We start from the raw sequence: 14,571 nt of genomic DNA, 5'->3' as shown, positions 1-14,571 counted from the left end.
TAAATATTGTACTTTTTTGTCCAGTGCATATAGCAACAATAGTACTGAAGTACTTTGGTGATGCAAGATTGTATATACAAAACATATGATCAGTTTAAAGAATATGAAACGTAAATTAAACTGTCCAGCACTATTTGAATCAAAATCACCATAACCAGTTAAGTATGAGGAAACACTGATAGGGCCATTCTGGACAATCCATTAATCCATCCATCTATTCTCTATACCCATTTATTCTTATTTAGGGTCACAGGGATCTGCTGGAGCCTATCCCAGCTCTCTTTGTGTGAAAGCAAGGGGTACACCCTGGACAGGTCACCAGTCCATCACAGGGCCACATAGAGACAAACAACCACACGTACTCCCACTCACTCCTATGGGCAATTTAGAATCACCAATCAACCTAACATGCATGTTTTTTGGATTGTGGGAGAAAACCAGACTACCTGGAGTACACCCATGCGAGCACCACTCACCCACCATGCTGCCCCATTCTGGAAAATTATTTGTTTTATTTTTGATTGATTGATTGATTTGATTCATTTTGCTAATAATACTGTACTTTCATAGCACGTGTAAAGGAGAATTTTTATAGCATGGCATTTCAGTTGATACTTCAGAAAATGATTTGAATACTTCCTTCACCAGTAGTTCCTAAACATGATACATTAGAGGAGAGAAGGACAGGCAGATAAGACACTAAAGTGGCCTGGATTCTACTTCAGTGGGGCCTACTCCAAACCAAATGTTTTCTAGTGTGTGTTTATTTATGGTTTGTACATGGTTTGATATTTTATAGATGTCATGTAGAAGTAAATGTATATGTTAATTATATGTTAAACCCATAGTGACACTGTACAGTATGTAGCTAAGAAATTATTTGACTCACATTAACTTGTGTGTCATCTGTTAACATCTGAAGTCAAACAGCTTTGTAGCTGTTCACTACGGTTAGTATGTTGTGCATAAACCTAACAAAAATTGTCTCATAACCTAAACCATGTTTTTATTACTATAACTATGACAACAAAGGTCTGGTATGCTGCTACAGTACACCCCAGGTGCTGGGGGAAAGGTAGATGTAAAAGTGAAATTTGATATGTCTTATCAGTTATTTCCCCACAGCTAGTGCACAAGAGCCTTCAGACCATATTAACATTTCTCACAGCTTTTGTCTGTCATATCTATTTTGCACATGATCTCATTTTTTGACCTTTCTTTTTTTGTCTAGCTTTAAAAGCCAACAACTCTGTCATGTCTTACATTTAGCTCTACAAAATACAGTTACATTCTGACTAAATATAAATCTCTTGTAGACCTTCAATGGGTTGCATTTGGGTCATAAATTGCAAACTTGTAAACACCTCACCCCAACCTCATACACACACACACACACACACGCACACACACGCACACACACACACACACACACACACACACACACGCACGCACACACACACACACACACACACACACACACACACACACACAGTTCAGATATTGATGGAGGGCCAAGTCACTTCTGCTATTAGACATTGAACACATTGTCAGATTAATTGTGTGATTGCTCTGTAAATATTAAATGTGGTGGACTTACATATTAATCCCTCTGTCCTGCTCTAGTGTAGCTTCTCTTGAATAAGTTTTCATTTAATTTAGAAATGAGAGATTTGTGTTTCATGCTTTAGGCTGCTTCCCTAAGAAGACAATATTGTAATTACAGTAAGCTTCTTATATGCTGATGCAATTATTGAGGTGAGGAGTTTATATTGTCTCATGAAAGTCGGACATTATGCTCTCTCAATATAAAAAAACAATACAACTTTTGTGAGGATAAAGAAATTTGATCCTCAAGCATATGCCACGTATTTGTGGAATGAATTTATGCCTGAGAGCACCTGGCACATTTACCACCTTGCTGATGCTGTTTAGGGATTGTGTCTTCAGAAATTAAAAAAAAGGCATCCAAACAGACGAGTTGGAAGTACTCAACGATTCTTTAAAGAATATTTCATTACAAGTACAAAAATAGATTTGCCCAAAGTATTAAACATGACATTAAATTATTTTTCTTAATGCATCGGTGTGTCGGCAGCATTTATTGATGGTTGAGGTGGAGCTAATTGATCTACTTTACATACAGTTATCTAATCTTGTTCAGCCTCGGAGCCGGCCTTTCCTTATGCTTAATAAATCTGTTTTCTTTCCTTTTTTTTACTTTTCTCAAATTTGTTGGAAAATTTTACCTCTTGCAGAATATTTTTGTAAGTGTCATATGTCTTGAGTGACGGCACTTACATTTCACCAATGACAGATGTAACAACAGTAAAATACCCTAAAACTAACCCTAAGAATCTATAACATTAGTTGACTAATCAGTGCCCTGACTTTGGCTTTTACAGATAGGTTTATTTTTTAACCTGGATGTTAACTGGAACACCAAAATCACCATAATCACTGTGCTCAAAGAGTGTTACAAATGACACATTCTCTGTAGCTGCTTGTCTGCTTAATAACTGGTCTGTGGGAGCAGGAAAGGTCCAGATGCTTCTGTACATCATGTGAAGGTCACAGCCACCAGTCCAGTGGTGCATGGTACTGATCGAGGGCAGATGTTCACATGGTTATCCATTCCATATGGCTGCCACTCATCCATGGGCCTTTTCACAGCGCTGCACTTGTAAACATGCTTTACAATTGCTGTTCTCTTTTTTCTGCTCCTGTAAAACATGTCCTAAATCCAATCATCTAGTCCCTAGTCTAAAGGGGATGATGTTGATGAATGGAGATGTGTAGTGGTAGTAGTGACCTATAAGCCACTATTGAGATTACAGGCAGGCAAGCAGCCAGCCAGGCCAGGCAAGGCCAGGGCACCAGGAAACCACTAGAGCTTAAAGAGGGATTGTTTAGATAGACAATGGTGTCTACCTGGTTTTAATCCCCGCTCAAACAGAGTACAGGGGATTGACAGAGTTTAATAACTGAAAGTGCTCCTATAATCAGGATTTGCCAAAGTGCCCCTTTGTGTTAATCAGACATTTTTTACAGCATGGCATTTGACATCTGCCACAGAAAGTGGTGTTAACCTCCCCACTGCCCCAGCTGCATGCAGCGAACACATTCACTAAACCTCTGCAGACAAGTGCAGAGAACACATGACATATAAGTAAACAAAACAGGCTGTGCAAAGTGTGTGTGAACTTTGTGTTTCTTCCCAAAATTGTCAAAAAATGTAGGTATTCAAACCTAGGTTAATTGTTTGTTGTTCAGGATAGGCACCAAGTTCAAATTTTCCACAGTGTCTTTCAATATGCCATATGATTCTTGAAAATAACCTACTGGATGCAGCCTGGCCTACAGCCATCATGGGACTACAGCTGACTGGCACAGCCTCATTAGTAAAGGCTAATAGAACAAGCATGTGCAATTAATTCATTGCTAAAATAGAAAGCTGCATTTTAATAATTAAAGTCCAGCCTATCAGCAGTAAAGCACAATAAAATTGTTTTAAAATCAAAGATTACAACGATAAATCCCAGTGGACCAGATGTGACAGCGGGAGGGGCTGTTTCATTCTGGGACCAGATTAAACAGAAAATCCCACTGGACCACGCTGTCTTTTCTCTGCAGTTTAGGGTTTTGTGTGGACTCAACATGCTGTAATCTGCCGATTAGCTGATATAATCACCTGTAAATACACCTTGGCCATGACGTTTTCCTGGTACTCCGGGCCCTGCTCTGCTCTGATGTCCCGCACACATGTCCCACTTTGTTGTTGAGAGTAGTCTGATTTGACTGGACTGAACATTCTGGGTTGCAGAAGCAGACGGTAGGACTAGTCAAACAGCTGTATCTGATATATGATCTGACTGAGTTCCCAGAAACTAAACCAAGCAGATGAAGGCTGTTATAACCCAGATAATTCTGATATAAGGGTTCAGAAACTCTAACACTCCCTGTTTAGCATTTATAGGCAGTATGTAACATTTAATGAATGACTTCAGTATTTCTATTTTATTTTTTTTATTAATTGTACTTGTATTATATTGTACACACTCTCTCAGGTGACCTAGCCAGGATTGATGAGACCTCAGCATCTGTCCTAGTTAGCTGTTGCCAACAGAACTACCTCTTCATCCACAGCCATCTCCAGGCTCTCTCACCAGCCTCTCTGCTGTTCCCACTAGCTTTTCTTTTTTTCCTCCTGCACCTGACTTTAATGAATCAGCACCTTGCTTTCCAGCCAGGTCTGCGAGAGACAGTGACCAGGCTATCACACTTGTCTCTCTCCTATAGCACAGTGAGGTACAACATTACAGTGTGCTTTGTTGTCTCAGCTGCTGCCATCACCACTATGATTGTTGTCACAGCCGGCTGCCTCCTCTTCACCTCCACTTTTGCTGATCCTTTATAACCATAACAGCCTCCATGTCGAATTTCTGTCACTTCACTTTCTTGCAGGCTTGAGACTATCCAGACAGTAAAAATAATGGAGTCAACACTGAAGTATTGTCAGGCAAAAATACTGAATTTATGTTGATCCATATTTTCAGTATATAGGCAAAAGTGCTTTATAGGAGGTCAGCATGGTGGCCTCAGAGCAAGAAGTCCCTGGGTTCGCAAGCCATCAGGGACCTTTCTGTGGGGAGTTTCCATGTTCTCCCTGTGCTGGCGTGGGTTTACTCCAGGTACTCTGGTTTCCTCCACAGTCCAAAAACATGCATGGCAGGTTGATTGGTTACTCTAAATTGTCGATAGGAGTGAATGTGAGTATGAGAGTTGTTTGTCTTTGTGTGACCCCGTGATGGACTGGTGACCTGTCCAGGGTGTACCCCTGCCTTCATCCAAAATAGAGCTGGGATAGGCTCCAGCAGATCCCCGTGACCCTGGTTAAGGAATAAGTGGGTATAGAAAATGGATGGATGGAATAAATATGGTTAGTTGTGGTATTTAACATGTTTTTTTCAGTTACTACTTTAAATGCAGGACTTTTACATGTTGCATTACTTTTTTTGAGGATTTACATTCACTGCTTTGGTTTAAAATCGGCAAAAAATAAATATGATGCAATTATTGCCATACAAAGCCACTGACCTCTATGGTGGAATTTGTCTTCACCTCTCTAAAGATTATTTCGCCACCTACTGTCTGTCTGTGTTAAAAACACAGAAGAGCAGCACAACCAGTTCATATTGTTTTAATGCGATGTCATCCAGCGTCAGCCCTTCCCCTCAAATCACTCCATTATAATGGATTAAACCACTAAAACAGGGATTGGGAAGTAGTTCAGCATTTTTATTTTGAAAGACACTTTTTCATTCCTGAATGTGGAAACACGTGATTTTGGTTCATAGCACATTCATGCCTGGCAAAAAAAAACAAACAAAAAAAACAAAAAAAATATTAAGACTACATCAACAACAAAAAAAAAAAACAAATAATGGAAGCAAACAATATAAACAATATCTTATATATATATATATAACAAAGCAGGCATAATAAATATTACACATAAAAAAGTTAAAGTAAACAGAGTTAACCTATTTGGTTTGGGCAAAGTTTCGGAATAAATCACTGATCTGAAAAGCTGAACAAGTTATTTCTTTTTTAATCTCCTGGAAAAAGCCATTTTTCTAAAGCCAGTTCACTCGTTACAGAATATCCAACCTAAACTGTTTCAGTCTCTTATTAATGTTACCAACTTAAAGAAACACAAGAAATGATCTATCACAGAGAAAGGTGCTGTAACACAGGCATTACTGAAGTGAAGATTTTTTTTGTTGGTTTTCCTATGAAAACATTCTTGTTTGTGCACCTGTGTATGTGGTTTTAATACATGCAGTCCTTAATGGTGAGTGGACACTCAAGCCATAATGTATATTACACACACACACACACACACATATATATATATATATATATATATATATATATATATATATATATATATATATGTGTGTGTATAGATATAGTGCAGTGCAGCTACTTCCTCAAAACAGCTTTGGTCACCCCTATTCAGTCATTGTCTTAGAATCAAGTCATTTTCCTATTAGTTCCACACACAAATGGCATTAGTTCATCCAAATTAATAGTAAGGAAGGAAGTCCTTCTCTGTGGTAATGTAGTTGTTTTATGATTGGCTAGAATGGACCACATGGCCACCGGGTATGCTTTTTTGTTTTGTTGTTGATGGAATCAACCAGCTACCTAGATCTTCCCTCTTTGGGTGTGCTAGCGTAATCACAGGAGATTGGAGTCCATTTCGGTTCAGTCAAGAATCGAGGACCATGTATCATTCAAACACAGATATGCATCCACATCCATCCAAACACACACAACTCTTTGCATGGATAGACACCAACAAAAAACAAATTCAAATTCAAGGTGACTGTAAATATAAATTCACTCCTTAGTAACGGTGCAATTTTTTTCTTTTGTTGAAACAAATCAGGAGTCATGGATGTCCTAGGTCCTGTTTTTTAAGTCACATGTAGAGAGCATTTTTTTTGATGTCCGGGTCTTCGGAGAAGGGATTCAGTTCTACCTTCTCTCCAGTGCAGAGTGTAGGATGCAGGGTTGTGGCAGTCCAACTCAAGGTTCCAGCCCTCATAATGCTACTTCCATTGCAAAGTGCAAGCAGATAATGTCTCTCTGCCTCTCCCTACCACTCAAGAAATTCAGGAAACCAATGGACCAGCCAAAAAAAAAAAGGATTGTTTTTGCTGAAACATAGAACTGGTAGAGTCATCACTGTCCAAAAAGAATCAGGAAGGGAGAGGGCAGCAAGAGAGAGAGTGCATTTGTGTCTCAAGAAATTCAGTCCATCTACACAAGACAAGTGTTGTTACTCATCATGTCATCATGCCACTGGTCAGCTGATTAGAAGAGTCATTATACCTCCCTGAAAGAAACCAAAAAACAAATTTACAATAAATTCCTTTAAATTCAACGGTTTACATTTAGTGTAAAAACCACCTCTTTCCTGTCTTGGCAAGGTTCAGCTCAGAAGATTGTCTACACTAAATGTGACGCTATAACAGCACTTGGTTAGCTTAGCACAAAGACTGAAAGTAGTGGGAAACTGGCTCAAAAGTATCCAAACATGAAACAGCACTTCTAAGGCTCCCTAACAATATAGATCTCTTTTATTTCACCTGGACAAAAACTCAGGTGTGAAATCTTCATCATAAAGTTGTGGTTTTACGTAGGATTATGTGCCAGGCTGTTTCTTGGTCAAGTGCAGTAAAATTTTTATATACATAATTGGTGAGCTTTACAGAAGCCACTAGGTGGATTTAGTGACAGGGCTAGCACAAGCTATACTAGCTTCCCCCACTTTTACAGTCTCTGTGCTAAGTTGACTTCGAGCTTTAGCCTCATACAGTGTTTACTGCACAGATATGAGAGAAGTAATGATAATGCAATATAACCGAAAACAGGTTTATTCTTACAATGTGAAATTATTCCTTTAATGGAGGAAATCTAGTAAAGACTTACGATGCAGTGAGTGTGGAATTGAGGACAAGAGTGGTGCGTATCCTATACAACTGAGCTAGTGTCAGCTTCTTGTGCTGGTTGGCTGGAGATTTCCTCTTTTTGGGCATAATTTCCCCTGAACCACCAGTGGCCGCTGACTTATTTTCTATGCAGGCAGAAAGAGACGTTTCTCCATCTGAGCTGTTGCTTTGGGACTCACACTGCCCAGCAGCCACCCCGTGGCTGCGCCTGGCCTCCGCTCTCGTCAGGCTGGCATAAAGTTTTTCAGATGGCATGCTCATACTCAAGCAGTCATCTGACTGGTCGAGGTCATTGGAGAGCAGCTCCATGCAGTTTTGGCCCAGCTCGGACAGGCTCTTACTGTGTGCCAGCAATAATGTGTCCATGCCTCTACGCTGTGATCGGTCCTGCTCCTCGGAGCTGAATGAGTGCGTGTGGGATATGGGGGTTTTACCATGGAAATGCTGCAGGAGATTGTCCTCAGAGCGGGATAAGGTCAGAGTGGACAGCCTCTGGAGGCTGTGAAGTCGTGGCTGAACGGGAGGCCGCCGACGAGGTTTAGAGGACTGGACCACTGAGAGTTGGCACCCAAGTGACAAATTCTCCTCCTCCTTTTCTTCTGCTTCCTCCTGCTCTTCTTCTACCTCCTCTATTTCTGCCTCTTCCTGTTCTGCCTCCTGGCCCTCTGTGTCTCCCTCTTGCTCCTCGATCTCCTCTCCTTCACTGGGCTGTGGCTGAAGTTCTCTGAGGAGGGATTCAGGGGAGAGGGTACCATATGCGCTGTCCATGGAAAGAGATCGATACTGGGGGTCGAGTTCATCGCTGTTGGGCTCAGAGTAAATACTGGATTGAATTGTGTGGGTGCTCGTGGACTGAGACTGTTCAACCTCAGACAAGGTGGCCACATCGGAGTCTGAGTCCTCCTTAGTAGTTCCCCCAAAGGCCTTATTGGTGGCTGGAGGCTCCTGATGTTCACTTGCTTCATCAACGTCCATCACTGACAGGGTCTCAGTGGAACCATCTGACTGACTGAAAGGAGAGGTTTGCTTGGTTAATTTCATGATTAGGCTTAACAACAACAACAATGTGCTGCTCACAAGATAGCATGGATGGAGTACAAGCAGTTTAACTGGAGCTACATTCATATGTCATTGTAAAAGAATAACTCATCATTTTAAAGAAATGTTCTTATTTGCTTTCTTGCAAAGATACAGTAGATAACACCAACATCATATCTGTCCATAGAGCTGGTAGCTTAATGTAGGTTAGCGTAAGGTGATAAAATTAATCTACACAGTCCTAATGCTTACAAAAAGTTCGCAAAATATAAATAAGCAGCCCTTTGCATAACCACAAATGTTCAATTTTAATCTTGATTTTGTGTGGGTTGAATAAACAAACTGGAACAGTATGTGTGTGACTTGCTTGTCTAATAAAATTACACTCACAAGTGCAGTCACCTTCTTGAAAGTGGTGATTTATTTACAATGTTAAGACTGAGTTAGTGTATATATTGTAATACCTTGAGTTTTGCTGGTCTTTGTGTCTCAGGCATGGGGAACTTGTAGTGGAGTTACTGCTCTCATCTTCTTCCTCCTCCTCTTCCTCACCCCCCATACATCTCTTCAGACTGTTCTGCTGCCGGAGGACCTCTGCTGCGTGAAGCCTCTGAAGCTGGTTCTACAGAAAAATCATTCCCACAGATTAAGTAAAACCACAGCAGGCAGGATTTAATTTTAAACCAAAATAAAACTAAAATGAAAAAAAAAAAAAAAAATGGTGCTCTCTTGAAATCCTATCACACAGTTGCATGTGATCTAAGGAGACTGAAACTGGCTCTTTAACCTGGACATTGCAGATTGCATCAATCCAACTTCGTCCCTGGGTGGCGCTGTTGGCTTGGAAAGTGTAGGCTGCCACTGCACTCTTGAACTCGTTGAGGTAGATGAGGATGAATGAACCTACAGAGTCAAAAGCAAAGCACAGATAAGAAAAGAGTAGGTTCACAGTTCTAACTTCAGCTTGAATTAATCATTTTTGCAGCTCAAAGTTATTGGGCCAGAGAAAATTACATTTGTCTTTATTTTTAATATTGTACAGACAAGGCAATTATTCAAAAAATGCTCAATAATTCAACAAATGAAAATAATGATTAGCTCAAAACTGGAATCCATAGGAATGCTCACCGGGGTCCTTGAGTTCCTTGCAGACGATGTTGTGAATGAGGACAGGCTGGCGAATGATTTTTACTTTCTCCACTCTCTTCACTGGCTTGGTAATCAGCAGCAGATCAGTGAACAGGAAACAGTAGACATCCATCTATAGGGAAAATAAACCCTTTTTAGTACTGGCAGTAACACAAGCATTGTTTTATAGGTCTGTTATTTTGTGTGAGGAAGCAAACATGAAAAAGATAAGAAAGAAAGAGCACATCATGTGTCTACAAGCAGTTGTGTAAGTCAGTCTTACCCTACTGTCTTTGCCCTCTTTCATCCTCAGTGCTCCCTCCAGATGCAGCTGTCGAGTCTCCTCCGGTGATATTCCTCTCATGGGAGCCATAAGGTCAAAGTGGTTGTACTCCTTGAGGATCTGAAAGGGAAAAAACAAAAGCATGAATCTCAAAGTCTCACAGAACAGAGAGGTCTTAAAGAATTAGAAAGGCCCAGAAATGGACCTCACCTTCTCCACTTCTTCACTGCTGCCCTCAACAGCCTCATAGGACTCTATACGGGCAGAAATGGTGGCCAGCTTCTGTTGCTCCTGACGCTGTCGCATCTGGGAGTCCACGCTGTTGATGAAGCCCTCTACTGTGGCCACCTTAATGAAGACAAACACTATTATTTAGACCATGTCCAAAAGGCTACAAAAAGATCTGACTGACTTTTATATGAATGTCAGTTGAAAAAGCATATTTTTAGATCATAATACATTTTTCAATAACCTTACCATGCTGCTGACAATGTCACGGGCAGAAGGGTCGTCTGTCTTCTTGAGAACACTCTTCAACAGGAGTGGATATTTGGTCAGTCTCTGATGAGGCTTTGCCAACATGTCAGCCAGCTTCAGACGGTTACATTGTTTATTGGTCTCTGCCCACTGATTTAAGCCAAACAAAGACAGGAAATCAAACAATTAATGAGCCAAAAAAATGAAGAAATCTCAGGATTGTATCAGTACGGAGTGTACTCTGAGTATCTGGGACCGGCCTAAAGGCAAGGGAGCAGAGGTAACTAACCGTGACGTAGGTCCTGAAGAGCTCGTTGTCCCTGAGAAGTGTGCGCATGTACTCCATACAGCCCTCCTCCTCCATGCAGTAACGGATGTACGGCTGGAACCTGGAGCCAAACTGAACACACACACATAAACAAAGACCTGCGTCAGAGATATTACTACATCAACATTTGGGAAAACATATTTACTTCTGCCCCAGTCTCTAGCCAACTCTGTTTTAGATGTATAAGACCAAAAATATTTAATCGACTCTATTCATAAACTATACAGGTGTGTACAATTCCCTCTGACTCAGTTACATATTCAGGCTTATTGGCAAAATTCTCAGTTGTATCAGTTTTGTTGTTGTTTAATTATTTGTGTGTATTATGTGTTTTATATTATGTCTGTATGTGCAGATGTTTACTAATTAAAACTTATCTTAATCTACATATTGTTGAGGTCTAATTTCACCTGCATAATTTTCTAACAAGTTGTCACATAGCTTCTTGAGATCCTTCTTTTGTGGTACATGTGGAGTCTGCATACGCAGTTTATTAGTTATATTATAACAACAACTGACCGTCCTGAAGCCGTGGTGGAGGTCAGTGGGGTCAAGCAGGGCACGGGCCTGTCTGGCCTTCTCCAGGACTGACACCATGACCTTGTTCCACAGGGATGTGTGCAAACGGACAATCTCCTGGATGTTACTGAACAGCTTGGCGGGCTCTACCTCCGTCAGGAGCCCACTCTCCTGCAGGTTCAGCAGCCCACATAGGAAGAGCTGGAAAGTGATACAAAAACAATATGAATCTTAGTGTTTTAACAGAATATGAATGAGACACTAAGCTGACATAATTCAATTCAAAGGTAATCAGCCTCACACTTAAAACAGTTGGCTTACTGAGCTCATTCAGCCTACACTGTAATGAAAAAGGCTGTTTCCTATTTTTACACCTCAAAAAGTTCATTGTTTGTCTATGTTTTACAGAAAAGAAACCATTAGACCACAGTCCTCTTTGTACTTACATCAGTGATGACTCTGAGTTTCTTTATGTAGGTTGCCTCTGTATGGAGCAACTCCCATATTGCCTCCTGCTGGTGGAACTGCCGCCTTGTCAAAGTCTGCACAAAGACACACATTAATAAATGTTTCCTCTTAAATGTTACAGCGTTACAGCGGTTCATCATGCCTTTCACTATTTCATTCATGTTATTCACATCAATAGGGTTTTGGGACTGTAGAGGTCACTGAATGAATGAAATCTTTCTTTGCATGCAACAAGGTTAATTACTGACCTTTTAACATGATCAGCATTTCAAATATATAGTACAACATAGTACAAGTATAACCTATAATAACTTATTATAATATAATATATATTATATATAACTTATTATAATATATTAAGTATCTGTAAAAGAAAAACACTTCAATTCTTTTTGCAAACCTACATAAAATAAAGCAAAATCAAAAGAATTTTACATGAAGAAACATTTCATATATGAAACTATAAAATGTCTCTTGTCACAACCATTAATAATGATGCACTGTGCCAAAGACTGTCAAGTATCGTAAAAAGATGATAAAGTGTAAAGTATGATAAAAGCTTCCAACACCAAAGTCCTTTGTGTCAGTACCCCTCCTGTGCCAATGCACTTGTCTTACTATCTTATTATTATAGCAACAAAACTGCACCAACAGTCCCCTGATCTAGGGCAGGGTTATATATTTCCTCTTTGTAGTGAAGAGAAAGTACTGTGTGATTTTTGAGAGCCGAGGTGCTTCTAGAATTCTTTTTTTCTTCCAGGTTTATATTTAGTTTCAAATTTCCCATTCAGATTTATATTAAACAATCAAATACTAAAATCATGACAATTATTAATCCATGAACATATTTAAAATGTATAAATGTACATATAAATGTAAATGCAATACTGGGGGTGAGCATTGGATTCATTTTTAAAACTCCATAAGAGGGCCTAAATATAATACATCCCCACACCAATCATCTTCATATAGTCTCTAGGTTGCATTAAATGACCTATATACATATATATCTGTGTGTGTGTGTGTGTGTGTGTGTGTGTGTAGTGTAGGGCATAGCTGGCATGTGTATACTGTACCTCTGAGTTGTCCAGTAGCATCTGCCAGCTGTCCTCCAGGGCCAGGTTGGTCTCCTCCACCTCCTCCTCCTCCTCCCAGGAGTCCTGGTGGAAGGAGAGCTGTCGTGGCACCTTAGGGAGCCCAAACAGCATGTAGGAGTGGAGTTTGCTCTGGAGCTGCTCCAGACGGTCCACCTCCTGGGATAAGAACAATTAAAAATAACAAGCCTATTTAGATGGAATAAGTTTAACATTATGACAGCAAGACGAAATATGAAACTAAGTGTATATTTTACTGTCACATTTAAACTGTATGTAGATGAGGCAGTATATTAGCATATAAATCCTGTCCTTACTGGCATCTTAATTCTTAAAACCAAACCAGCTGCTATTCAGGTCATTGTTCACACTGGCAGGCCTTATGTAGTTATGAAAATGAGCTCTGCACATTGAGACCATTTTAACAATAGAAAAGATGGGAATGGGGCAAAAGCTAAAGGAGGGAGGAGGAAGATGGACCAGTAGTTTATGGTTCATGGAACCTTTCGAAAAAGGTATATGTTCATTAATGGTGGGAAAATGTACAGGGGATTTAGGAGAAAACTAATCAGGAATTAGTGCTTCTTTTCAAAGTTTTCTGACAGGAGGCACTGGTCATTTAACCCTGCAATATGGAGGGTGCAGGAGGTCCTGGTCCCAGTGGAAGACCTCTAGCCCTGTAGGGGTGAAGGGGGATGGACAAAGTGAATACAGATGAGCCTGATCCAGACAGATGACTGACAAACACTGTCTCTATATGACATCTGCTACTGTGCAGGATGTGACCTCAGGAGGGAAGGTACAATAGACACGTGTGTGTGTGTGGGCGTGTGCCTCATTACAATGAAAGCTGATTAAATAGTGGAGAAAAGCTCTCATCCAGAAGTTAAAAAAAAAAGTTTAATTCTTTGAAATTTGTGCTTTCATTTCAATTAGTAAACTTAAGACGTGATTGAAGGCACATTTTGTTACCAGCGTTTCCTACTATTTCCAGTTAACCAGATACTGGCTACATATGGTAGTCTAGTATCTAATATTCCTCTCTGTAAGAACAGTGCAGCATTGTTCTTTTGTGTCTAAAGCAATCAGATTTCCTACCACCATCCAATTAGTTATTATGCGAACAACTGTATTTTTCAAAATTAACTAACTCTGTATCTTTAATTTTCATTTTAGAGTTTTTAATATCTGAAAATTTGAATACAAATACGTGAGCACATAAGGCATTTCTTCCACTTACTCATTTCCAAAGCTGCTGGGAGGAAAGTGTATGAGCTAACAAGTCAGGAGACTCTGAAGGGAAATTACCTCACCGGTACTAGGGGGATATGGCCTTCTGACCTCCTCCCAGTGGTGCTTGCTACTGCTTTGTTCGTTTTTTTATTGTTTTTAATGTTATCTGAGACACATCTGGGCAACAAACCTATCCCGTGCCGCTTTCCAATTTTAGTTTTCCAGAAAGTGCAACACTTCGCCAGTTCTCAACGTACAGTTGCATTTGATGTGATCAGTGTTACCTTTCCAAAGGGACCTGCACCGGCATTGGAGCTGAAGAAACCACTGAAGCGGCTAGCAGCACGGTTCTTCCAGCTGTCTGGTCCAGCCCCGACACTGGGCAGAGAGCCGCCCATCTGTCCCAGGGCATCCGGAGTTGGAATATTGGTTTCCCCAAGGAACTCTGTCATGTTCTTCCTCCTTCTCGCCTGACCCTGCAAAACA

At 40.3% G+C, this 14,571-nt stretch overlaps 1 protein-coding gene across 10 annotated transcripts in view; it reads right to left on the bottom strand.

Moving 5' to 3' along the window:
* Positions 1–5,435: 5,435 nt before the first annotated feature.
* The window catches only part of plekhg5b (pleckstrin homology domain containing, family G (with RhoGef domain) member 5b), a 67,311-nt gene continuing 58,175 nt past the window's right edge, over positions 5,436–14,571 (bottom strand). For 8 of the 10 annotated variants that reach the window (XM_026332483.2, XM_026332481.2, XM_026332490.2 and 5 more), the window contains 13 exons: positions 14,370–14,561; positions 12,835–13,011; positions 11,737–11,832; positions 11,291–11,491; positions 10,733–10,843; positions 10,444–10,593; positions 10,177–10,314; positions 9,967–10,086; positions 9,684–9,816; positions 9,343–9,458; positions 9,020–9,177; positions 7,498–8,526; positions 5,436–6,901 (listed from right to left, as the gene is read on the bottom strand). In XM_026332483.2, coding sequence (XP_026188268.1) covers positions 6,892–6,901; positions 7,498–8,526; positions 9,020–9,177; positions 9,343–9,458; positions 9,684–9,816; positions 9,967–10,086; positions 10,177–10,314; positions 10,444–10,593; positions 10,733–10,843; positions 11,291–11,491; positions 11,737–11,832; positions 12,835–13,011; positions 14,370–14,561 — 2,631 coding nt within the window. In that variant the 3' untranslated portion in view covers positions 5,436–6,891. Of the gene's footprint in view, positions 6,902–7,493; positions 8,527–9,019; positions 9,178–9,342; positions 9,459–9,683; positions 9,817–9,966; positions 10,087–10,176; positions 10,315–10,443; positions 10,594–10,732; positions 10,844–11,290; positions 11,492–11,736; positions 11,833–12,834; positions 13,012–14,369; positions 14,562–14,571 lie in introns of those variants that run through there. The other 2 variants (XM_026332484.2, XM_026332482.1) reach the window with 1 other exon arrangement.

The sequence above is a fragment of the Mastacembelus armatus genome, chromosome 7 (genome assembly GCF_900324485.2).
Source record: "Mastacembelus armatus chromosome 7, fMasArm1.2, whole genome shotgun sequence".
Taxonomy (NCBI): Eukaryota; Metazoa; Chordata; class Actinopteri; order Synbranchiformes; family Mastacembelidae; genus Mastacembelus; species Mastacembelus armatus.
The sequence above is the reverse complement of the archived record's forward strand: the minus strand, read 5'-3'. Positions and strand labels throughout refer to the sequence as shown.